At 60.2% G+C, this 24,960-nt stretch overlaps 3 protein-coding genes across 7 annotated transcripts in view; 1 reads left to right on the forward strand and 2 right to left on the reverse strand.

The window, feature by feature from the left end:
• The window catches only part of PSD (pleckstrin and Sec7 domain containing), a 44,751-nt gene extending 40,969 nt beyond the window's left edge, over window positions 1–3,782 (forward strand). For 3 of the 5 annotated variants that reach the window (XM_069864269.1, XM_069864271.1, XM_069864273.1), the window contains 6 exons: window positions 165–343; window positions 1,176–1,246; window positions 1,810–1,967; window positions 2,300–2,444; window positions 2,788–2,931; window positions 3,188–3,782. In XM_069864269.1, coding sequence (XP_069720370.1) covers window positions 165–343; window positions 1,176–1,246; window positions 1,810–1,967; window positions 2,300–2,444; window positions 2,788–2,931; window positions 3,188–3,427 — 937 coding nt within the window. In that variant the 3' untranslated portion in view covers window positions 3,428–3,782. The remainder of the gene's footprint in view (window positions 1–164; window positions 344–1,175; window positions 1,247–1,809; window positions 1,968–2,299; window positions 2,445–2,787; window positions 2,932–3,187) is intronic. The other 2 variants (XM_069864270.1, XM_069864272.1) reach the window with 1 other exon arrangement.
• Window positions 3,783–4,853: 1,071 nt separating this feature from the next.
• On the reverse strand, window positions 4,854–13,203 carry NFKB2 (nuclear factor kappa B subunit 2). The gene is given in 24 exon segments (XM_069864274.1): window positions 4,854–5,432; window positions 5,521–5,632; window positions 5,710–5,882; window positions 5,984–6,053; window positions 6,215–6,417; window positions 6,556–6,658; window positions 6,809–6,978; window positions 7,069–7,276; window positions 7,467–7,581; window positions 7,727–7,868; window positions 8,003–8,185; window positions 8,268–8,387; window positions 8,464–8,602; window positions 8,724–8,809; window positions 8,948–9,052; window positions 9,159–9,317; window positions 9,451–9,557; window positions 10,377–10,528; window positions 10,771–10,869; window positions 10,974–11,014; window positions 11,505–11,583; window positions 12,624–12,719; window positions 12,721–12,738; window positions 13,004–13,203. Coding segments are annotated over 24 exon segments (2,847 nt in total). The 5' UTR covers window positions 13,049–13,203; the 3' UTR covers window positions 4,854–5,310.
• Window positions 13,204–16,283: 3,080 nt separating this feature from the next.
• TMEM150A (transmembrane protein 150A) lies at window positions 16,284–24,960 on the reverse strand. Its single transcript, XM_069864302.1, has 7 exons — window positions 24,859–24,960; window positions 23,357–23,404; window positions 21,069–21,140; window positions 20,856–20,923; window positions 20,608–20,735; window positions 19,496–19,673; window positions 16,284–17,911 (listed from the first exon to the last, which is right to left on the reverse strand). The coding sequence occupies exons 1-7, from the start codon at window positions 24,921–24,923 to the stop codon at window positions 17,667–17,669; spliced, it is 804 nt and encodes a 267-aa protein (XP_069720403.1). The 5' UTR covers window positions 24,924–24,960; the 3' UTR covers window positions 16,284–17,666.

The raw sequence follows: 24,960 nt of genomic DNA on the forward strand, positions 1-24,960 counted from the left end.
GGGATGCTCTCCAGTGGTGATGGGAGATGGCTCAGCCTGCTCTGCTGCTCCTGGCCTCCTTTTCAGAAGCCAGACCTAAAAGTGGCACCAGCAAGTAGGAGGTTTGGTGTTTGCTGTCCCAGTCAAGGTAACAAGCCGCTTTACGCACCCAAATCTGTGCCTAGCAGAGATGAGGAGGAGCTGAGAAAGTCTCTCTCGGAGCTGGCAGACCCCAACCCTAAGTCCATCAAGCGCATCAGCTGCAGTAACCCTTTTCTGGACTTCTCCCAAGACTCCAGCATTGCCACCTACAAACATGGACTGTTAGTACGCAAGATCCACGCTGATCCCGACTGCAAGAAAAGTAAGTGCCTGGGGAGTCAAGGGGAAGGACTTGGAGGCAGTAGGGAGCTACAGGAACCCAACAGGCAGTAGGGCAGAAGTCACTATATGAGGGCTGATGCATCATGCCAGCCTCCAGCGTCAGCTCCCTGTGCCCTGTCTGTTTGGCTGTGCCCGGCATAATTCAGCTCTCAGCCTGAAAGCCTGTCCCTGCCCGTTCACCCCTCCACAACCAGGGCTGGACGGAGGCCAAGGTGGCAGCGCGGCTGCTGGTCGTGGCAGAGGGAAGGGAGCAGGCAGGGAGATGCGGTTACCTCCAGGGGAGATGCACCCTTGCCACAGGATGACGGTGATGAAGGGAGGTGTCCTGTGGTGCAGTAAACAAGCTGCACAGTGGGCTGCTGCAGATTGGGCGCTGTCAGGCACATTCATTGTTTCTGCTGTAAAATCCCCTCTAAGCCCTGGCCATCTAATGCTGCCTTGATCTGATTAGATGCAGCCGCCTTCTGAAGCCAGCATTACCTGGCGGGCAGCACCGCTTCATCCTCGTCCAGGAGCAGGGAGGCAGTGGTGAAGCTGAACGTGAGCAGCGAGGCAGGAAGCGCAGCGGTGCTGGCCCCGGGAGGCGGCAGGCGGCCCCCCCTGCCAGCAGCACCATCTGCTAGCCACGCGGCCGGCACGGGCTCAGGTGTGCGGGGACAGTCCTGGCATGCCGCCTGTCCCCGGGGTGGGGTGACATGCACTGTGGCAGGGCTGGCTGGAAGAGGATGAGCGGCGGGGGGCGGGGGGGGTGGGTGCCTTCCTCCTGCTTGGTGCCATGGCTGATGTCTGGGCTGCTCTCTCGTCCCTGGCAGCGCCCCGAGGGAAGCGCGGCTGGAAGCCCTTCCATGCCATCTTGAAGGGGATGATTCTCTACCTGCAGAAGGTAGGCGGCAGTGGGGCCTTTTGCATCTGTGGCAAGGAGGGGCCCAGGGTGGGAGGTCACAGCAGTCCCCACAGCAGCGAGAGAGACACTTGTGCATGGTATTACGAAGCCCATCCTAACCAGAATTAGCACCGTGCCTCCTTTGAACCGTTGCTCGGGTCCCTCGTGGCATCTCTGTTCCCAATGTACTTGGGCTCTGAGTAGGTGGTGGAAGCGTCTGCTAGCTGAAGGCCCTGCATGTTGGGCTGGGCTGGGGAGACAGGAGGCACTGAGGCCTTTGCCTTAGGGGCAGTATGAGCCGCAAATACAGTCTCCTGCAGGCGCACATGCTGCCAGCTGCAGGATAGCAGGAAACAGCCACCATGCTGCTGCCAAGCTGAGGCTTGCAGCAGGTGCAGCCTCTGCCCAGTGGGGATGGCATGAACTAGATGCAGAGCCTGCAGCAGCCTGGTGGAGGTGATGTCTAAGCCCCACCGCTGCAAGCACTCGCCTGCAGTCTCACAGAGCTGACTCACAGTGGGGTGCATCCCTAAGCTGGCTCTGAAACACCCTGCGATTCACAGGAGGAGTATAAGCCAGGGAAGGCACTGGCGGAAGAGGAACTGAAGAATGCTATTAGTATCCACCATTCACTTGCCACGCGGGCATCTGACTACAGCAAGCGGCCCAATGTCTTCTACCTCAGGACAGCTGACTGGAGAGTCTTCCTCTTCCAAGCACAGTGAGTCCCCCAGGATCACCAGCTGGGCTCTCCGCTCGTCCAGCTGGGGCAGAGGGTGGGATGGGGCTTAGGGCCACATTGTTCTCTCATTCCTGGCTCTTTCTGGAAGGATAGAGACCTGGTGTCAGCACTGTGCCTTGCCTAGCGCCTCTTCTTCTTCACACACCAATGGACTTGCGATGGCCTCGGCCACTGGGGGCAGAGCCGCGGGTGCTGTGGTTGGCCTGGGCCAGGCCTAGAGAGCCTGGGTCTTTTCTGCAGGGCAGGTCCCTCTGCCTGTGACACGGATAGTGCTACTTAGAGCCCATCTGTTGTTTGGCCTTTCCCCCCAGGAACCCTGAACAGATGCACTCATGGATCACGCGCATCAATGTGGTGGCAGCCATGTTCTCCGCACCCCCTTTCCCTGCAGCCATTGGCTCCCAGAAGAAGTTCAGCCGCCCGCTGCTGCCCAGCTCCTGCACCAGGCTGTCCCAGGTAGGCCATGGCGTGGAAGCAGCCAGGAGCATGGGACAGACTCCCTGGATCTGCTGGTGGCCCTGTCTCCTCTAGCAGGACCCATGGGCTGCCACATGCCCAGCTGCTTCTCAGTGGGGTACAGGGCTGAGTGAGGGTGGTCAGGGAGACATGGAGCAAGAGCTGCTGAAGCTGGGGACAGGCAGCAAGGTCTTGTTCCTTGCGAACAAACCCAGGAGCAGAAGCTGAGATCCTGGCTGGACCTAGGAGGAGAAAAACCTGTTCTGGTCCAAGCTGGCTCACACTGCCATGGGGCAGAGCAGAGGGCAGAGCAAGGCACTGATATGGTGCCACTTTTCCTCAGGAGGAGCAGGTGAAGAGCCATGAGACCAAGTTCAAGAGTATGTCAGCAGAGCTGCTCGAGCATCGCTCCTCACTGCCCGAGAAGAAGGTGAAGGGGAAGGAGTACGAAGAGCTGAAGCAGAAGGAAGAGTACCTGGAGTTTGAGGTGAGCTGGGATACTTTCCTTGCCCCCAGCCCCTCTACCCCTATCACTTTTCCAGGCTGAGTGATGGGACACCCTACCTCCCTGTCAGCTGCACTGTGCTGTGCTACTGCTGTGCTCTGAGACCACAAGCACCCCCCGACCCTGGGATGCTGGCTGGGACATGGAGGGACCATGAGCATCCCCCTACCCTGGGATGCTGGCTGAAGGGCAGTGCCCAGCTCGCCAACACCTCTCTCTGCTGCACTGTGCCCTCCAGAAATCCCGTTATGGTACCTACGCTATGCTGCTGCGGGCCAAGCTGAAGGCAGGCTCCGAGGACCTGGCAGCGTTTGAGTCCACCCTCTTTGATGCAGCGGGTGGGGAGGACGATGGTCTGAAAAAGTCCCGCTCCAGCCCCTCGCTCAACGCAGAGCCCTCCAGCATCAGCACCAAGGTGAAGCGCAACATCTCAGAACGCACCGGCCGCCAGCCCCCTGGCCACCCCCAGAAGTCATAAGCAAGGAGCATCAGCCACCCACGCTGCAGCTCGGTTCCTACTCCTCTGGCACTGGGATGAGGGCCACGTGCCTGCCGAGACCCTGCATGAGTACGTCCATGGGGGGGTGTCAGCCCTTCCCTGGCCACCAGCGCTAGCCAGGCAGGGCTGCGGCCTCTCTGCTGGAAACAGTGGCAGAGCAGGATAGTCCCTGGTCCTTGCCTGCAGGAGCTGCCAGCACCATCAGACTTGTTCATGCCCCTCCTTGTCCTGCATTTGGCTGCAGGACCCAGTCCCCCTCCCCTGGGGAGGGGGAAGAACCAAAACCCACCCACTGGGCTCACTTCTTCAGTGGCTAAAAAAAAAAAAGACAAAACCCCACCACCCCTGCAGTAAAACAAAGCCAGCGGCTGCTTCTTCAGCTCCGTTGTGCTGTGGGGGCAGACAGGAGGGGGCCAGTCCTGGTCTATCCCCTCTCCTGGGGCTGGGGGCCAGGGGAGCCAGGGTGATGGCACCTGGGCCCCTCCCTGTCCCACACCCTCCCTGCTTTCTTACAACTTTTGAATGGTTTTTGTGATACAGTTTTGCACTTTTTAGTACCAGATCAAGCTGACCACCAGGGAGGTTTTTTCGGGGGGCTACTTTTGATGCTTTTTCAGAACTGTTTAAAAAACACACAACAAACCCAGCCATGTCCTCTAGGCAGCACTGCCTCTGTGGGGAGGAGGTTTTTTAACACTTTCCCAGCCCTGCAGCAAGCTGTGCATGGGCTCCTGTGTGTGCTGCTGCCTGCTCCCCAGCCCTGCTTTGACACCAGCAACCCTTCAGAGAGATGGACACAGCCCTGTGGCCACCGGCATTGAGGACGCAGCCTTGGGATGACTTGTGGCTGTGCCATTGGGTGGCCTGATGTGCCAGTGCTTTACGACCCCTTCCAGCAGCCTGAACCAGCCCTGTTTGTACTCCCTGGGTGTGAGAGCATGGTACCTGGGGCATGTTGGGATGTACTCCCAGTGGGAAGGTGACCCCTGAAATGAGGGTTGACCTGGGGCTCCCCACTGCCCTGCAGGGCTGGCACAGACCCAAACCAGCTTTCTTTCCCATGCCGCTTCTTTAACATATGGCTGGGGCCTTGGAGGCTGCCAGCAAAGCCCGGGCTGCAGCAATGCAAGGTCGTTGTGCTGCAGCAGCAGTGGTGCAAGCCCTTCCCCAGCCATGAGCTGCCTCCATGCCGAGGGGAGGGCAGGCTGGGGCAGCCCCCACCATCCCGGGGGCCTGGAGGATGCTCATCGGGAGCAAGGTGCTGGTGGGGGAGCATGGCCACAGGGATGCCCAGGGCGTGCAGGGAAGGGCCTGGGGACAGCAGAAGGGCTGCAGGTGGAGGCTGTCACACATGCTTTTCTCGGCTGTCTGGGACCTGGGCTGGTTTCAGCACTGACTTTGCGAATGTGTCAAACTTTTTATTCTGCTCTTTTGAGTCTATTGCAAAAAAAAAAAAAAAAAAAGAAAAAAATTAAAAACTCCATCCTTGCCATAGGTGGCTCGGGGGGAGAAAAACCTTTGTACAGCTTCATCTTAGTTACTGAAGTAAAACTTGCTCTTCACTTCTTGTGTATGCAGTGGTTTCTTCCCCACAGCTGGGGACAGCCCTGGTGTGGACAGATGCCGAGGAGGGGGCAGCAGCTGCCTCCTTGCTGCCGGACTCCCAGCCCCAGGCAGAGCCAGGGCTGGAGAGAGGGAGGGCAAAGGCTAATAGAAACTGTCCATTTATTCAGAAGAGGGACTGTTAAATAAGAGCAAAGAGGGGCAGGATCTGGCTGCGTCCCATCCCTCTGAGTCCAGGCAGCCAGGCCCCAAGGCTGGAAGGCACTTGCGTGGGCAGGGTTGGGGGGCAACGCGGCCCCTCAGTGCACCTGCGGCTGCTGGCTGTGGGGCAGCTCACTCCCCGGCCCTGGCTTCAGGGCCAGTGTGGGCACCTGCTCCTCCTCCACTGACTCGCTGCCGTAGGCGCTGTCTTCCTTCAGCTCTGCAAAGCAAGCCCCAGGTGCTGTGAGAAATGGGGGATCAGGGAGGCGGCAGGGACACACACCCCACCAGCCCCTCACTTCCCGTACCTGTGCTCTGCAGCTTCTCCAGCGCTTCGGTTTTGTGGAGCATCCTCACAGCCTTGCGGAGCCCCATGGAATCCAGCGCCTCCAGCAGCCCCCCGAGGCTGCCTCCTGCCAGCTGCAGAGAGAGGGCACTGAGCAGAGCTGGCAGCCAGATGGGCAGGAGGGATCGGAACGCTTGGGCTGGGCACTGACCTCGTAACTGCGCAGGAGGCTGCCGCTCGGTGAGGGAGTGTCCTTGTAGGTCTCCACCAGGCTGCACAGCCCCAGCCGCTTTGCCAGCTCGATCCAGTCAGACCCGCTGCAGTCCTGGTTCAGCAGCTGCTCGAGCTCCCGCAGCGCCTCACTGTCCAGTGACAGGACCTTCCCTGGGAGGGAGAGTTGCCTCCATCACCTGCTGCCCATTTTTGCTGCTGGAGGGTCCTCCCTGCCTGGGCACAATGCCTTTGAGTAGGAAGGGGCTGCTCACCTGGCCAAGGAGCAGTGGGCAGCTCTGCCTCGGGGCCCTGCTGTGATGCTTGCAGCAGGATCTCTCTCACCTGTGGACAGAAGCACAGGCATCAGCATCCCCCAAAGTACTGCCTAACCCACACCACCCTGTGCCACGGCTCCCCCGAGAACACGCAGGGGTACAGGCATCCTCACAGGAGCATCTCCAGGAGCTCTGCCCCAACTCCTGGGGGATGGACACCCCACACACCTTCTGGCTCCGAGTCAGGTCCAGGGGTGTGTGGCAGCGGCGCTGCCTGCGCTCTGTCTGCCTGTGCTCCTGCACAGGGGGCTGAGGGCTGGGGCTGCACTCCATGGCCACCTCCTGCTCCTCGGGGTCAGCGTCTGTGTCACTGCTGGACTCCGACGAGGATGGGCTCACAGGCTCATCGTTCTCGCACAGCACATCTGCCCCTGTCAGGGAAGGGTGGACAGAGCCCCCAGCAAGGGCAGGTTGACCCAGGGTGCTGAGCTCTACCGTGTGCCCTGGCTCTCCCTGGCCCCGGCAGCTGGGACTGCGGGGATGGGTGGGGAGGGATGGCAGCACCTTACCAGCTTTGAGGAGCAGTTTGGTGAGCGTAGGGGAGCCCAGGCCAGCAGCCAGGTGCAGGGGGGTGTTCCCAGCAAAGGTCCGGCTGTTGACATCTGCTCCCAGCTATGGAGGAAATAGTGAGGCCATGAGGATGAGCTGCCTGAGCACTCTTCCCCCACTGCCCCAAGGCCACAAGGGACTCCCATCTCCCCTAAGGGCCCTGGGGAGCCTGCACCCCATCCCTCAACCACCAATTGCCCATCCTCCCTCTACCTTCTTCACCAGGTGAGTGGCCACGTTCAGGTTCTCCATCTCCACAGCCAGGTGCAGCGGGGTCCTTCCCCCCTGCCTCTCCACTGCATTCACATCCGCTCCTTTCCTGATCAGCAGGTCCAGGCAGGCCAAACTCCTGGCCTTCACAGCCAAGTGCACAGGCAGGAGGCCTGAAACAGGGGGAGAGGCTCAGCAGCCCTCAAGACAAGCCCACGACAGCGATGCCAGGCTCCTGCTCATCATCTCTCAGCCCAACTCACCATGGAAATTTGGCAGGCGGAGCAGGTAAGGGGCAGCTGAGCCCAGGTGGGCCAGCAGCATCCTCAGCATCTCTTCATCGCCAGCCTGGAGTGCCAGGTGCAGCAGGGAATTGCCATAGCGGTCCAGCAGGGTGGGGTCAGCACGGGCTTGCAGCAGGAGCTCGACCACCTGGGGCTGCTTGGTGATGACTGCCAGGTGCAGCGGTGTCTGCGGGACAGCAGCACCCTCTCAGCAGTGCTTGCAGAAGGAGTTGAGTCACGCACCACCATCCCAACCAGCATGACTGCACCGTGCCATGCCCTGCAACTTCCCCCCAACAGGAGCAACGAGCCCTGGGGTCAGGAAACCAGAGCGAGACCCAGACCAAGGAAATACGGCTGTCCTGGGAAACATGTACCTGCTGCAGATTGTTGGAGATGTTGATGATCTGCTGGCTGGGGATGCTAACGACAACCTCAATCAGCTGCTTGATCACAGCCGTCTGCTCATGGATAATAGCGAGGTGCAAAGGCCTGTGGACAGAGCAGGGATGGCCCCTGGCTGAGCTCCACACCAATCTCAGTCCTTCCTGTCACTTCTTACTCCCAGATCCCCCATAATGGCTCTAATGGCCAACAAAGACTCCTCACACTCCCCCCAAGCCCCTCATGCGCTCACGTGTCTCCATTCTCATCCTGTGATGCGGCCAGGTGCCTCTGGACTGCCAGCAGCATGCGGGGGTCGGCAGTAACTGAGTAGTCAAGCAGGGCGTGGGCGTTGCGACGGGCCAGTGCCAGCATCCACAGCTGGCAGAGCTGAGCTAGGGCGTGAAGCAGAACGTCACCTCTGGGAGCAGTAGCCCCATCCACCCTTCTGCACCCCCCTGGGTGTAGAGGAGCATGGAACCCTGCCCCAAAAGGTCCCTGACCCACACCCACTCTCACTCCTCCCTACCATGCTTCTGCAGCTCCTTGCAGGATGTGCTCTCAGCAGGCTCCTGCCTGTCACTCCCAGGCCCCTCTGCCTCGGGGCCCTTCATCTGCACTCCTCCCTGGTAGCCCCCCATGGGCTGAGGGCCAGGCGAGTAGATGCTGTTGTAGGTCAGCCCAGGGGAGTAGGGGAAGTTGAAGTTTCCCCCTGCGGAGCAAGACGGGATGGGTGAGGCTGGAGCAGAGCAGAAATGCCCCAGGGCTGAGGGGAAAAAGGCATCCCCACTCACCTCCTCCAGAGCTGAAGCCCCCGGCACCCCCGCCAGCACCTCCCATGTGCGAGCCCCCGCCAAAGTGCTGGGGAAACTGAGGCAGAACTTTCTTGCGCTTCCGCTCCACTTCTTCCTTATCTGTGGGAGAGAGTGTATCAGGGCGATGGGCAACCCCGACAACAGAGGGCAGCCGGCCCGCCAGGGGGGTGCTCACCTTCCACTACAGGGTAGTAGGTGAACTGCTTGGAGTCGCTGACATCACCCCCCCGCTTGCGCTTCAGCTGCAGGAAGACGGTGACAGGACGGTCGATCTTGGGCTTGTGGTAGGGGGGTGTGCGGAAGACGATGGCGTACTGTGGGCAGGACAGAGGGACATGGGCTGCCGCTCCTCCCTGGAGACGGGGCTCCCTCACCTCGCAGGGCACCCATCTGCCTCAGGGCACAGCAGGATGCCCCCAGTGCCTCCCCCAATACCTGCTTGTGCACATCAGTGGGTGAGAAGTCCCCAAAGGCCTGCCAGCCATTCTCATCATCCTCATAGAAACGCACCTCAATGTCATCTAGGGAGAGAAGGGGCACAACCTGTCTCCCCATCCTGACCAGGTTCCAGAAACATGTACCCCTGTCTGCTCAGGGGCCCCAGATCTCTCCTGCCACAGCCCATCTGAGAAGTTTGGGCTGAGCAGAACAGCTTTTACCTTTCTGAACTTTATCACACAGCAAGTAGACCTCATCCCCTCCTCGCACCGAGCCTGCCGTCTTATCCATCCGCGAGATCTTCAGATTGGAAGCCCCTGGGGACTCTGCAGAGCGAGAGGAGCCATTAGGAGCCATCGTGGCAGACAGAGCATTCCTCATCCCCTCACCCTGTTCTGCCCCATCCGCCCCCCAGCCTGGCCCCATGCTCACTGCTGTCATGGATGGGGTCTGAGATGACGGGGTGGAGGGCACGTGTGAAGTTCCCGCTGCTATCACGGAGGTAGGCGGTGAATCGCAACCGTACGATGCTCAGGTCCATCACCTTCTTCAGCTCCTTTGCCTCCAGCTCAATCTCACGCAGTTCAGCTTCTGCCAGGGGAGGAGGAGATACCATCAGGCTGGGCAAGCGGACAGGGCTCTAGGTCTCCCTGCCCATTCCCTACCAGCTCATCTAGTTGCCACGGCTGGTCCACACTCCCCTCAGCCCCTAGGCTGCCCTCACCTGTTAGCAGATGGCTCCTGTTACGCATCTTCTGCTGCTTCAGCTTTTCCTTCATGATCTCCATCATGTTCTTCTTGGTGACATGGAGCACACCCAGGTTACTGAACCTGCAGGAGAAGAGGGATTCCACTGGGATCTTAGGGGCGCCCTGGCTGGGAGCAGGTGGCCAGGGGTGCAGGCAGGCTTCCATGTACTGAAGGGAAGGTGCTGAGCAAAGCAGGGAACAGTGCCTCTCGGGGCAGCAGGGGCTCAACGTGTGCAGGGCAAAGAGGATCAGCTGCAGAGGGGAGGGAAGGAGCCCAGAAAAGAGGTGGCTGGGAAACCCCAGGCTCCCAAAGGTGACAAATCCAAAGTGGGGGACCAAGAGGGCTGGAAGCCAGAAGGATGTAAACAGGACTGGGCTGGGCCAGCAGCTGGGGCTGGATTTACAAGAGCTACAAGTAACTTCATATGCAGTAGTAAAGCACAGACAGCTCTGGCTCCTCCTGTCCCACTCCAGCAGAAGACCCAGGGAAAACACTCTCTTCTCCAAACTGTGCTGCTGAGCCAGCAGTGTCAGGGCACACGGCCACCCAAGCAGCCAGGAGCCTGCCTGCTCCTGCCTCAGCAGCTGCCTGGACAAGGAGCCACCTGCCACTGCTTACCAAATAATCCCACAACTCAGGCTGCCTACAAAAGTCACTTGCAAAGCTGTGGAGCTGCAAGCCCAAAAACAAGCTGCAGGTGCTGGACTCAGAGCTGTGCAAAAAGCTCAGGGGACAGAGCTGTACCAATGACCCTGTCTAAACCTACTCCCGGCCCCATCTAGCAAACTCAGCTCCTGGATGCACTAACCTCCCCTCCTCTTCCCAGCCCATAAGCCGCTGCCAGCCCTACAACCACCCCATGTAGGCAAGAGACCACCCCGGGTGTCCCTGCACACATACTGAGCTGTCATGTCCTTGGGTCCCACGATGACGACGCAGTTCCCAGCCTCATTGCACTGCTTGCCCACCAGGCTGTGGGCGTGTACTCGGGGAGGGTCACTGTGTGTCACCAGGTCCACCTCGATCCGGGCCATCCCTGTGTAGTTGCAGATCTGCACGGAGAAAGGAGATGGGAGTCAGGTACAACATCCTGGGACCTTGCAGGACTGTGCAGGTGCCTTCTACTCCTCCTCATGGCCACCAGCCCTCCTGCCGCAGCCCTCCCACCCCTTCAGCACCAGGAGATGTGCAGAGCTTAATATACAGGTCGCGTCCTTCCTTTGAGGAACCCTCCTGGTGCCTACGCACGTCAGCTGAAGACACTGCCTCATCCCCACCCGGGGTCAGTGCTCACTTTGACAGTGGGGTAGGTCTTGCGCCCCTTCTCGCTGGATGCTCCTGGCAGCCCCCCGTGTGAAGGGCCCTCACAGCCGTATCGAAATCGGAAGCCCCGCTGCAGAGGCAAAGAAGGGGAGTCAGCCAAGGGTGGCCCACGCTTGACACTGGGAGAGCAGGGGGTGACAGCTACGCTTGCCCTTACCTGGGTGATGTCCTTACCTGCTTTGGCTGCTCGATGATGACAAGGTAGGGACCTTCCACTGAAGGACAGAGGAAAGAGAAACACAGGATAACCAAAACACTGGTGAGAAACATAGGATATCCGAAGTGCCTGCTCCCAGTAAGGATGATGGAGTTAGGGATGGTGCTGAATATGAGGTGACCCCTGTCTGTTCCATGGGGGTCCGCAGGGTCCCTGGACCCTGTGCTGTCAGAGCCCAGCCAGGACCAGAAATCAGAGTGGCAGAGAGAGAAGTGAAGGGCCAGAGGATGCTCTGGCATTCGAGGAGCGGGGAGCCCTTGGGAACCTGCCACAGCCCAACCTCAGGTCCCTGGTAGACACAGCAGCAGCGCCAGACCAAAGAGTCCCTGTCCCAGTGGCACGAGGCAGGGATTCCCAGCCAGCCCGCAGTGGGGCCAGTGGGGCCAGAGCCCGTGGTGCTGCTGGGAACTACAAGGCATGAGTCAGCCTGTGGGAAACCCCGCTGCTGCTAGGGACCCCTGAGAGGGCACAGCCAGAAGGACCCTTACCTGTCTCCATCGGGGGCTCCTTCTGCTCCATCATGTGGGAGCCAAAATTGAAGTCATCATAGTCAATTCCATCCAGACACTGGGTGGCGGGAGGAAAGATGATTGTGATGAGCGTGTTGGGGTTGAAACCCCCACTGCCTTGAGCAGGCACAGACCCCCAGCTCCCACCTAGGGGGTGTGGGGGAGCGGTCTGGCACAGACCTTCGTTGCCCATCTTGCGGGGGCAGGCACAGAACCCCCTCCTGGGGAAGAGAAGTGGGCAGATGCAGACCCCTGACTGCCCACCCTGGGGGTAAACACAGGACCCCACACCTCCCACCCTGGGGCAGACACAGAACTCTCTATGTCCCACTCAGGGGGCACACACAGTCCCCCATCTCCCAGCCTGGGGACAAATGTAGACCCCACACCTCCCATCCTGGGAGCAGACACAGGCCCCCTATCTCCCACCCCGGGGCAGACACAGAGCTCCCCATCTCCAACCCTGGAGCAGACACCGAACTCCTCATGTCCCATTCAGGAGCAGACACAGACCCCCATGTCCCAGCTTGGGGATAAACGCAAACCCCACATCTCCCACCCTGGAGCAGACACAGACCCCACATCTCCCACTCTGGAGCAGACACAGAACTCCTCATGTCCCTCTCAGGGGCAGACACAGAGCCCCCACCTCTCACCGTGGGGCAGATACAGAATTCCCCATGTCCCATATCCTGGGGACAAATGGAGACCCCACACCTCCCATCCTGGGAGCAGACACAGGCCCCCTATCTCCTACCCTGGGACAGACACCAAACTCCTCATGTTCCACTCAGGGGCAGACACAGACCCCCATGTCCCAGCCTGGGGACAAACGCAGATCCCACACCTCCCACCCTGGAGCAGACGCAGATCCCCCTATCTCCCACCCTGGAGCAGACGCAGACCCCCATCTCCTCCCCCGGGGCAGACACCAACCCCCCATCTCCTACCCTTGGGCAGACACCAAACTCCTCATGTCCCACTCGGGGGCAGACACAGACCCCCATGTCCCACCTTGGGGACAAACGCAGACCCCCCCATCTCCCCCCCCGGGTCAGACACCGACCCACCGGCGCTGGCCGCCCGGCCCGCACTCACCGAGTGGAACTGCTCGTCCATGTCAGCGCGGGGCCGCCCGCGGGGCTGCGGGGAGAGCGCGGGGGTGAGCGGGGGCCCGGCGGCGGCAGGAAGGCACCGCCGCTCCGGAAAGTCCCTAGAAACCCCGCCGAGCCGGGAAATGACGGGACCGCGCGTCACCGCCCCGCCCCGCCCGGGGCTCCGACCGGGGACCGGGACCGGGGGTCGGATTGCGGACCGGCTCCCCCGGCCCTTCGGGCTCCAAATCCCGGCTGTGCACCCCCGCAGGTTCCCGGTCGCCGCCCCCACCCCGCACTCCGCAGCTCCCACTCCCGCAGCGTTTTCCATCCCTCTTTCCCGCATCGGGTTTCGAAGCTCCCTTCCCCGCACCCCCGACTCACCGCGGAGGAGCAGGCGGGTCTCAGCAGCCGGTCCAGCCCCAGCATCGCTGTGGGGCTGCCAGGAGCTGGGGTCCTGCTGGGGCCGAGGTCTGCCTGACCCCGGGACACCCCCGGAGGCGGCTGGGAAAGCGGCAGGATCAGAGCAGAGCCGCTGGGCACTCTCTTTGGCTCCGCATTTCTCCTCGCTAAGCAATGGAAAGAAAAAAAAAAAGAAAAAAAAAACCCCGTATCTGACTCCGCGGTGCCCTCATATCATGAATTTCTGAATCAGTGGTTGCTGCAGGTCCCCACTCAGGGGATTTTGGGTGTGTAGGAGAAGAGGGGAAGGAAGGGGATTGTTCAACCTGTGCCTGACTCATATTCTTCAGAAGCTGAAAAGAGCCTTTTCAAGGAGATTTTCCAGCCACTCAAGTCCTCCAGAGGGGCTGCCCTGTGTCCCCAGGCTGGCCAGTGAGCCCAGCGGAGCTCCAGCAGCCTCTGCCCAGCCCGCCTGCAGCGCTGCAGCCTGGGACATGGGGTCTGAGAGACCTGCAGGTACAGCACGGGGTGCACGGAGGGTGATGGTGGAGATCCAGCACTGCAAAATGAGGTGGAATCGTCCTCCTGCCATTCTGCAGGAGCTTCTGAAAGCCTGAGCGCACAGACACAACTCTCGCTGGCCTGTAGGAAGCAGCAAATACTGCCTGCTGTTAGGATCCTGCTGGGCATCCCACCTGGGCAGCTTCAGCTTGCTACCACATCTGCTGGTACAGATTTCTCAGACAGATGAAGGAACAAGCATCCTTCCTCTGTGTGCCAAGAACAGCCACCTCAAATTCTACCTGCTGAGCTAGGCTGTGGGAATCCAGGCCTGAAGATGCTGGAGAAGAACAGACTGTGCCCCTTGTACAGAACAGCTCCCCTTCTCCAGTGCTGTCAGCCCCATCCTCTCTAGAGGGGTTTTCACAGTTTGCTCATCACTGCCCCAGACACTTCCACTTGTAGCAGCAAACAGCATGACTAAGGAATGTCACAGGGTCATGCCTGCCCTCTCCCCAGCCTCTGCAGCTCTAGCTCACTCAGGAGGCTGCTGGCCATAGGCCTGCACACTTCCACAGTTCATGTCAGAGGAAACCAACCTTGCTTCTTGAGCAGAGCTGGAGCATTGTCACACACTTCCTTGTTCCTGGAAGGGCTCAGACAATCTCAGACACGCTCAGACAATCTCAGACACGCTCTCAAGGTAAGTCCTGCCTCCTGTGCCAAGCAGCCATGCCCTTCAGGCCCCCAGGACCCTGGGTTTCCCCTAGGATCATAGCACGTTTGGCTTTTATCCCACACACATCTCAGAAGGGGATCTATCTCCCCCTCCTGCCATCAGCAGTATCTCCTCCTCCATTAATCCAGCATGTCTGGCCTAGACCCTGAGCATGCACACACACTGCAGTCTCCCTTTGCTGGGCTAATTCCTTCCTACCTTCAGACCTTCCTAGGGCTCAGGAACGATTCTCCCATTGCTGGGAATGGGTGGGAAGAGCAGCAACCAGACTGTGATGCGCTGCCCCAAGCAACACCAGCTCCCTGCCCTGGAGCACAGCACTGCCATAGCACCTCTGCTGGAGGGCGCAGCCTCTCCATGCCAGCCAGATTGCTACAATTAAGGGCCAGCTGCTGGCAAGCAGCTAGAGCTAAAGCCACTCTTCCATGCCCACAGCTCCTAGAACGTGACCTAGTAGTGCAGGTGCTATTTTCTTTCCTCCCATGACAGCCAGCTGACTTGCAGAGCCAATGCCCTGCAGGCAGGAGGGAAATGTCCATCTGTCTGTCTGCTGTGGGAGTGTTTAGCAGCCATGAGAAAGCCAGAAATGCAGGAGGCAGGATGACTGTGGCTCTGCTCCAAACTGCCCTGGTGTACATACGACATATTCCAGCCACCCAGCTGGCTGCTCCTCTAACATACTATTCCCTGCGTGTTCTCCCCTACAGCCTCCAGGGCCTGTTAATACCACTGTTCCCAAGAAACCTCCAGGGTGTACTGGGGATGCTGAGATCCTACTGTTTCCTTCTGCGAAACCAAGAAGGACTTGAACCCTTTGGCGTTTGCATTTACAGTCCTGCCTGATAGCCCTAAAAACCTGACCTTGCTTTCTGCACAAATCCTGTGCTCTGCTCCATCCCAGGAGGCCCATCAGCTCCTGGCAAGAGGCTAGCAAGAAGCTGCGGAGTCCCTCTCACACGGCGTTCACAGGGACTTTGTTCTGAGGCCTTTTCCTGGAAACTGAGTCCTTGACCTGCAAGCGTGGTGGAGAGAAATCCCCTCTCCCTGAAGGCTGTCCAAGCCCACCCTTGAGCTCCGAAGCCATTTGTATCTCTGCGTAAAATGCCATTACTGCCATTATGGCTATCAAGTCGGTTTTGGCAAACCCCAACCACCCACTAATCTGTTTTTTGTCCTCTAGGGCCTGTAAATCGGCTACTTTGCCATCGCATTATGAACCATCAGCTCCGGTTATGTACGTGTTCCCCCTCAGAAAGCCCCTCTGAGTGCCAGTCGGGCACCGGCCGCCCCTCGCTCTCCCTGGTTTCCCCTGTCTGAGCCATCGCTGCTCTGCTGGCGTTCACAGCTCCTTTTCAGGCAGAGCTCGCTGAGCCCGGGCCGCGGATCTCGCAAAGCCGCGGGGTGAGGGTTAGCAGGCACAGGGACAGCCCGGGACGGGGCAGGGAAACAGCAAAGCAGCAGCTTCCCCACAGGCAACGGAGAACGGGTGTCAACGCCAGCCCCGGGACTCGCTCTGTCCTACACTCTCCCCTCAGCCTCCCCTCTCCCGGCAGACGGTGACCAGCAGGGCTCCAGGGGCCCCTCTGGGCCTGCAGTGGGGACGGGCAGCCCCGACACTTCAAACCTGTCCACCGGTTCGGCTCCCTTCCCACCGGGAACCGGGATCACGGCGGGACCGGGGGGGCTGCCGACCGAGACCCCGAGACTGCCCGGGCAGCGCCTCCCCCGCTCACCCTCAACCCCGTCCCCTTCCCCTCACACCCCCATCCCCGTCCCCTCTCACACCTCCAGCCCCGTGCCTCCTCTCACCCCTAACCCCGGTCCCGGCCCCTCTCTCACCCCCGCTCCCGGCGCCGCCGCCTCGCCCCGGGAAAGTCCCGTTCCGGCTCCTCCTCCCGGGGGTTCCCGGCGGGGCCGAGCTCCGCTCCCGGGAGGAGCCGCTTCTCCGCCCGGCACCGCGACCCGCAGGGAGCGGCGCCCCCGGCCCCTTGCGCGGCGGGAAGGACGCTCTACCTCGCCCCATTTTCACGTTTATTATTGTAAATTCACTGTTCTCTCTCTATATATTTTTTTTAAACATATATTAGATATAAAAGTCAGAAATGCTCTTCTTGGAACTACATATACTGGTAGTTTTCTAGGCTGGTTTTGAAAAGGTGGGCGAATTAGCAAGCCCAACCTGATCAACGCGCAGAGCAGCAGCAAACACCCCTCTCAAAGGGCGAGGGAAAATTTATATATATATATATGTGCATATATACATACACACAGGCACATGTTCACCCCTGCTCACACCCTTTCCCCCAGCCCGCTGCTCTCGGCCCCCACACAGACCCGGGGTAACCCAGGCCTGAGCAGGACAGGCTCTGGCCAGGCAAGCGCTGGCTGGGCTGAGCGCCGGGAAGGCACCAGAGGATGGATTTGGAATTCCTTGGTTCCTCCAGGAGCGCTTACTCTTTCTGTGCGTGTGCTCCCCAGGCTGGGGTGCGCGGGCTGGCAGCACGAGAGGGGAAAGGTGCCACCCCGCAGGCACCGCGCTGGCGGGACATCCCCAGTGCGACACTAAACGTGGAGACCCATTTCCCAACTTAGCCGACCACCAGGGAGCACGGGAATGCTACGGCCCAGGAGGTGAAACTTGCCTCAGCAGTTCTCCTCCAAGCAGAGAAAAATGTGGGGAAAGTCATCAGCTGGAGGCATGGAAAGCCCTGAGCAGCGAGAGCCCTGGCTGGGCTGCTGGTGTCAGCCTGCAGCAGTGTGAGGCAGTGTCCCAGCCCGGGCACGCAGGCACAGAGATGCCCGCTGCCATCCTCCAGACACACCGGCACTGCCACAGCCTCCTGAGGAAAGGAAAAGGCACTCTGGGTTTTTGGCTTCTCTGGCAGTCACAGAGGCCAGCTGGAAGGCTTGCTCTGCTGAATGCTACCCTTTGGCCATGGAAGAGGAAGGCACAGCAATCCCCCTGCTCCCCAGCATACTAGGCTTGCGTGGGGAGGGGAGGATGAGCTCCGTGTTCCCCCACATCCCTTACAGACAGGGCCTCTGCATGATCACCTCTGATAGCCCTCAACCCACATGGGGCAATCCCAGAGGCTCAGGGGCAGGTCCCAGTTCTGTCGAGGGTGGCACAGGCTGACACCCCTGCACCCCCAAACCCTGCAGGCTGTGAGGGAGCAGCTCCTGCAGAGACACCAGCTGCAAGAGGAGCTTTGGCCGCAGCTCCCACCAGGAGGGGAGAGCATCACGTCCCCAAGAGGGCACTGCACACCACGTGTGCACACACACACGCACACTCAAACCTCAAGGCAGCTGGGATCTCGGAGACATTCAGGACTGGGGAATCGCCAGCAGAGCTCAACTTGGGGTTCCCCGCTGTGAGCCTTGAGGCTGAGGTCCCCACGGGAGTCAGGCCATGGCGAGGCCCTCCACGTGGCTGTGGATGTGAGCTGTGCTGGACATGCCACTCTCGCCTTTGTAACTTTTGGGGGCCCGGCTGGCTTTCAGCAGGACCAGGAAGGTTTCTGTGGAGATGGCCCCAAACTCAAAGGTGAAAGTGCCATAGAAGACCAGGACGTCGATGATGAACATCCACTCACATAGGGCGGCCACGTGCTGCAGCACGAAGCTCTCCTGGATGAAGAACACACCACCTGAAGGCAACCCCGTCAAGGAAAGCACAGCTGGACCCCAACCACTCCATGGAGGAACTCGACCCACTGCATGCTGGGGCAGCCATGAAGCCATGAGCATCCCTCCTCTACCACCACCATCCCTGAAATGAAGAAAGCCCAGATGCTTCCCCCAGCACCAGGAGGGCCCTGGCATGGGTGAGATGGTGGCACACATGCACAAACCAGCCTCAGTAAATCAGGGGACCCAACACCAGGCAGGGATACTCTGAAGAGGCTGGGGCAGGGGCAACTCAGGCTGCAGCCCTCAGGACGAGCCGGGGGCCCGGCTATCTCACTCTCCCCACACCCCTCACCTCTTCCTCAAACCAGACTGATGCTATCGACCCTCCTGAGAATGCAGTCAAAATCGACAAAACACATTATCTCTCCATCCTCTCTATAAGGGAGTTTGGGCTGCTACGTCCCAGCCCTGCAGGATCCCCCATCCCTCTGCACTGCCAGCTATATCACCCCAGAGTGGGCCTGCTCCCTCTCTTCAAGGTCCTAAAGCTGTCAGAGCTTCCTTATGCTTCTCTCATCCCCACAAGGGATATCTAGGGAAACTTACTGCCAGAGCCACCACAGGTGAGGGGAGAAGGCAGGCACACCCCTCAGCCATCCAGGTGAAGCATCTGGCAGTACCCTGCCTTCTGCCAGTGAGACCAAGACCTGGGAGAGCCAGAGAGACAGGGATCTGGCCTGCACAGGGTTGAGTCCTCTGCTCTCTTCCATGGGGAGAAGTCCCAGCCCTTTCCCCACAGCATCCCCACCACAGCTTGTTGCTTTCCCACTTTCAGTCCCCAGTGCTCACTGAGCAGCTTGGCCATGGCAGACGGGCACCAGTCACGTCTCCCTTGTCCTTAGATGCCCTGCCTGTCCCTCCCAGCTGGCATGGCCTCACAGCACTCCTGCCCTTCCCCAGCTCCCTGTCTGCTTCCCATACCACCTGCCTGCTGCAATGGCAGAGCGGGACCTCCTGGCATGTCCCAGGCCTGCCAGCACCTCCCAGACTTCTCCTGTGCTGCTCAACCTGGCCAGATTCCAGCAAGGCTCTTTGGGACCTGTGGATGCCGCTTGCTTTCTCCCCTTCCTGCCCAACAACCACTACCTTGTTTCCCAATTTATCCCTAACCTCAGTCCTAAATAAGCCCTTGGTTCCCCAGCCAAACACTTGGGACCATTCTTCCAGCCCCACTCTGCCTGCTGCCATGCCCTCCCTTCCTGGCACGGTGTTTGCAGACCCCAGTGCCAGCTCATCGAGCCCTCCCTCCTCCCACGGGCAGGTTGGCTGGTGGCTGCTGGCGAGCTCCAGCTGGCAGTCTGGCCACAGCTGGTTTGGGGCATCCCAGCACCTCACGAGATGCCCACCAGCATCCCTGCCCCAACTTAGCCCATACAACTCCAGCTTCCCAGCACAAGCCCTGATATCGCTGCTCTCCCAGCTCCTGCAGCGAGCTGCCTGGCCTCAAACCAAAGGATGGAGGACATGGGATCCGTACCTCCTGGGAGTACCATCTTTTGCCACTGTCCCAGATCTGCTCCCCACACCCTTCAGAAGGATACTGAAGATGAGGGTGACGAAGGCCACAGCAGTGAGGATGCTACGTAAGTGACCAGCCCAGTACTGCCCACGGGATTTGGCCATGCGGTAGGTGAGGATGGACTGCAGGAGCAGGAACAGCATGCTGGTGGGAAAGGCCACCCCGGCCCCAATGTAGTGCAGCACCTTGGCGTGATCCACCTGTGGAGGAGAGATCACGAGCACCCTGGGACGCTCCTCCAGCACCAGGAGTTGGGCTCAAACCCAGGCAGTGGGGCAGGCAATGCCAGGAGTGAGTACAGGCAGTACATGGCCAGCTCCTGGCTGAAGAGCAGATTTGGACCCATTGGCTGCTATTGAGATCTCAGAGTGCTCTTGTTTCCTTCATGCATGGGGTGGTAGCTCCTGAGCCCGCTGGGCCAACAGCCCTGCCGTGCCTGAGGCCACAGGGCAGGGGCTGCTCTCTGGCCCTGAGTATCACTAGGGCTACCTGCACCCCATCCAGGGGTCACAGCCCTGCCTTCAGCAGAACCACTGAGCCACAGCTAGGGCACGAGCGGGACTTGGGCCAGCCAAGCTTTTCCTGGGGGCAGGCCAAGCGGAAGGGACCAGCTGCTGCAAGCAGAGGGCAGGCAGCTGCTGGGAGCCCCGTGCCTGGCAGCGCAGGCTTGGGGGTGAGCACTGCTGGCTGCCGCCAAGCCCTGCACTGCTCCCAACCTCGCAAGCGCAGGCTCTGCCCAGACACATTTCCTGGCACTGCCCCCTGAGCAGCAAACAGCAGGACCAGCTGGGTAGCGGGAGCATCGGCAGCTTGGCCAGGTCTCTCTTGCCCGGATGGCTTGTCCCTGCCTGCATAGGGTCGTGCTCCCATGGAGGGGATAGATCATGCAGCGGGTCTCAGATAAGGATTAAACCAACCCCGGCAGTTTAATATGGACCTGAAATGATGAGTGCACAAGCAAAGAGGAGACTCAGCGCCTGGGGAACCATTGTGGTTGTCAGAAGTGAAAGAATGCACAGAGATCAGGGGACTGAAACAAAACCACTGCACTAAATCCTACATTGCAGAATGCTCCCACCGCCCTGCTCCAGCCAAGGTCCCCTCCTGCACCTGGGCACCAAGGAGACGTCTTACCTGGAAGTTGCCAACCATAGTGAGGCCAGCAGCGCAGACCCAGCCGGTGGCCAGCCCCAGGGTGTTGAGGAGGGATGGCCCAAGGCACTCCAGGAGGTGGGCGTAGCGCAGCAGCCCCACCAGGATGACTGCAAGAGGGAGACACAGCCCTGTTGCTCATTGCTGCCTGAGTGCTCCAGCCCTCCCCGTGCCCCAGCTCCGCAGGGCACCCTGCTCCCAGCCCCGTTCCCCCAGCAGCAGGCACTTACCCATGAAGGAGCCCAGGCTGCAGATGAGGCTGAAGAAGCAGCTCTCAGGAGGCAGGGTGCCACACTTGCTGTGGGGACAAGGCAAGGCCCGGGGAGCCCTCAGCACTCGGGTGTGGTGCTCGCTCCCCTGCTCACAACACGCTCCTGGGTTGCCCCAGTGGGGCTCTTGGAGCGGCTGTGACCCATGGCCAGTCCCACATTGCGGCTGCTCACCTGACGAGCGGGATGTGGTCCAGCGTGCAGCATGAGCCGGGGCTGTCCACACCGCATGACTGGTTGTAATTCCTGTAGGGAACAAAGGGACAGGCTGGGAGAGCCATGCTGCTGCCTGGGACCCTCCTGTCCACTGCCCACAGCCCCTGCAAGGGCAGCAGCGTTGCTCCCCAGTGAACACAGCCTGACCCCAGAGACGTCCCTGCACTCTGGGAAGTGAATTGGTGCCCAGCAGGGTTCCTCAGGAACATCATGCCCTGGCTTTCCACTGCCTGTCCCCCAGTGTGCTGGTTCTGCAGACCATCCTGAGTCCTGTCAAGGCAGAGGCCACAGCAGGACAGGGACTGCATGTACCCTCTGGGTGCTGGGCTGGGGGGGTTCTCACAACCCCACACCCCAGGCAGGAGCAGGAGCACCCACATGCCAGCCCTGGCACAAACAGCCCCAGGGTGGGACTGTGGGTGGACCCAGGCAAGCAGCCACCAACAGCTCTGGGCTTGCACGGCACAGGCGGGAACGCTGAGTTGAGCAGGAAACAGCCCCCACAGGCACGAGCACCCCAGGGTAGTGCCAACCCCAACCCACTTGGGAGGAAGGTCATGGCCTCCTGCAGGGGCCAGGAGCTGCTCGAGCAGCAACACAACAGGAGCAAGCCCCCAGGCTGCCCTGAGGAGCTTGGCACACCAGCAGGGGAGGGCAGCTCTCTACCAGGGCATCTCCCCCGGACCTGGTCAGAGCCCCGGGACACAGGCTCTGCCGCATGCAGCCACCGCAGAGCCCTGAAGTGCCTCCATCGGCCACAGGCTTTGTGAGCTCTTATCAGCCCAGGACACCTCCCTGTACCACAGCTGCCTACCTGCAACCATAACTGAATTCCCTCCCAGATCTCCTGGGACCTAGCACACAGTGAGTTTTTGCGTGTCCCTTCACTGTAGCGTCACACAGGCACCCAGCACCTCTGCCTGGCACAGCTGGACAGGGCCCCTTCCCCACCCCGCAGGCAGGGACCCCAAAGAGCCCCCTCAGACACCCCCAGCCCCATGGCGGGGACAGGGCTGGGGGGCACCAGCGCCGCTCTGCCTCTGGCCGAGGCTGACCACGGGTCACCTCCAGCTGCTCAGCAAGCACACAATTAAAAAGGCCTTTTTGGAAAGAGCTGGGCTGGGCTGTATTATTTTTTCAGTCTCCACATTTACTGGTGGCTTTTTTTCCAGCCATGAAATCCCACCAAGGCGTGGAGCCTCACGGCCTCCTCAAGGGCTGCTCCTCAGGCCGTGTTTGGTTTGGGAGGTTTTTTTATTATTATTATTTTGTTTAAAGCAAGAAGCCAAAGACTGGGAAGCATTATTCATCATTAAGGGCTGGCTGTGTGGTGGAGACAACCCGACACACATTCTTCCCAGGGCAGAATCAGCCATCAGGCAGGAAATGGCAGCAGGACTTCTTTTTTTTTACCCCTTCTCCTTCAAACACTCCAGCAACAAGTAAACGAACACGAATTTTTCTGGGCAGATTTTTAAGGAGACACAACAAGCCAAAAGCCCTGCAGAAGAAGCTGCCAAGAGAGCAAATAGAGTTTTTTAGTTCCCAGCCCTCGCCTCTCCCATGCCTCATTCCCCACCCCAGGGTGCTGCAGGCAGCTCTGCCTGTGGGGTGGCTGGGCACCAGGGGACATCCCATCCAGTCCTGTCCCCCTAGCACTGCCAGATTTAGCCTCAAGCAAGAAAGCTGCAACCTTTTCTACAGAGACACACGGCTCTCTGTAATTCCCTGACCGCTTATTTTCATACTTTCTCCAAGCTGTATTTTCAATGGCCTCCTTCTCCCTGCCTGGTTTGCAGTGGGGCTGGACCATTGACCGGAGCAGCCCTAACCACAGACTGGGGGAGGGAGGGCGGCTTTCGATAGCGGCCTTGGCATCTTCACTGCTTTGCAAACATGGGGCCCAACCCTGCTGGCAGCTGATCCCCAGGCAGCTCTGCTCCCAAAAGCTACTCACAGGGACAGAAAGGAGACAACATGCGGTTGTGCCCCATCACTGTCACCACAATACCTCTTGGGGGAGAAGGTGGCTCTGTGCCCCACTTGATGCTCCCACCTCTCCTGCCACCTCCACACCTTCCCCAGGCCAGCCTGTCTGCGACCCCCTCTCAGCACAGTGATGGCACAGTGGGATCTTGACTTCCCAGTGGTCCAGTGAGACAGGCCTGGAGAGGACTTGGCATCAGTAGTGTCTTTAACCTAACCAGTCCTTGGCAAAGGGCCCCTCCTGCCCACCCAGGCCTTACCAGTTGTGGACGGGGCAGATGTGGTTGTTGGAAAGGGCCATGGCGTACCTGGGGGAGAGACAACAACAGGGGGGTTACTGCAGCCGCTTGCCTCTCTGCACCCCGGCTCCCGGCCAGCTGCCTGCAAGGGGCCAGTGCTCACCCTTGGGCAACTCTCAGCTTGGCAAAGCAGGAAAAAAAAAAGCAAGTACATGAGCCCAGCCCATGCTCTGGGGAACTCTTACCCTGGAACCAGGTCCCCCTGCCTGGTACCCCCATAACCCCATCTCTGCCTTCTGCTCCAGTTCAGTGTGGCTGTGACTGCTCCTGCTCTTCCCCACCATGCGGCCTGGGCTCTGGGGGGCTGCTCTCCACCAGCCTACAGCCACACAGGGTATCACTCAAGGGCCACTGGGCTCTGCCAGGCTCCCTCCTACCCCTCCCTGGCTGGCGCCTGGAGCTAACAGGATCTGGAAAAGTAGCTGATAAGCCAGCAGGGTATTTTGAGCAAATCAACTCCATCAAGGAATTCACCGTGGAGTCACTCTGGAATCTTTGTTGGCATAACAAGGGGAACTCTCAGAGAGACCCATTGGATGTATGTGCTCCATCCCATGCCCAAAAAAGTTCCACCACATATGCTGGGGCTTCCTGTGCCTTTGAGATAAGTCCATCATCCAGTACCCCCACCCCTACAGCAGCAGCAGCACAGAGGGGCTGCTGGGGCAGGACAGCCCTATTGACCAGCTGAGATCCCAGGGCCAAGGTCCAGCTAAGGGACTGGCAGAGCAGGCTCGGGCCGCTCACCCAGGTGAAACAGCTTCTGCCCCCACCACAAGGGACGCATGTCCTGTGCCCTCCTGTCCATCCCACCTGGGGCCAGGCCGGGTGCCCACGTGCTGGTCGCAGCCCTGGTGCAGCAGGACCTGGGCTGGCGGCATCGCTCACGCCTGGACAGGGGTGGGTGACCTCAAGGGGTGTTGGGGACGCAGTGACCACCCGGGGTGGCTGAGGGGGCACAGGGAGGCGTGAGAGCAACTAAGCAGCAGAGGTGCCCGACAGGAGGCAGGCTCAGTAGCGCCCGCAGCCCCTGCCCCGCAGCGCTCCACAGACTAGGAAAACCCATCTCTCAGCCCTCTTTTTCACAGCTGCCTTTCCTGCAGCCCCATCTCTCAGCCCCCTTTTTTTGCAGCCCCCGTCCTGCAGCCCTTTCAGCCCCTAACCTCTCAGCTCCCATACAGCTGACCCCTATCTCTCAGCCCCTTTACCGCAACCTCCAACCCGCAGCTCCCCATCTCTCAGCCCTCCATCTCTCAGTCCCATCTCTCAGCCCTCCATCCCTCAGCCCCTTCCCGCAGTAACATCTCTCAGCTCCCATCCAGCTGACCCCCATCTCTCAGCCCCCACCCCACAGCCCCCTATCTCGCAGCCCCCAACCCACAGCTCCCCTTCTCACAGCCCCCCACCCCACAGCCCCATCTCTCAGCTCTCAGCCCGCATCCCGCGCCCCGTCGCGCACTCACACGATCCACATGCCGGTGATGGTGAAGGCGGGCAGCGTGACGGGCAGGATCCCCCAGGCGGGCATCCTGGGCCCGCGGGGCCGCTCTCCCCGTGGGGCCGGG

Source organism: Phaenicophaeus curvirostris, chromosome 9 (assembly GCF_032191515.1).
Source record: "Phaenicophaeus curvirostris isolate KB17595 chromosome 9, BPBGC_Pcur_1.0, whole genome shotgun sequence".
Classification (NCBI taxonomy): Eukaryota; Metazoa; Chordata; class Aves; order Cuculiformes; family Cuculidae; genus Phaenicophaeus; species Phaenicophaeus curvirostris.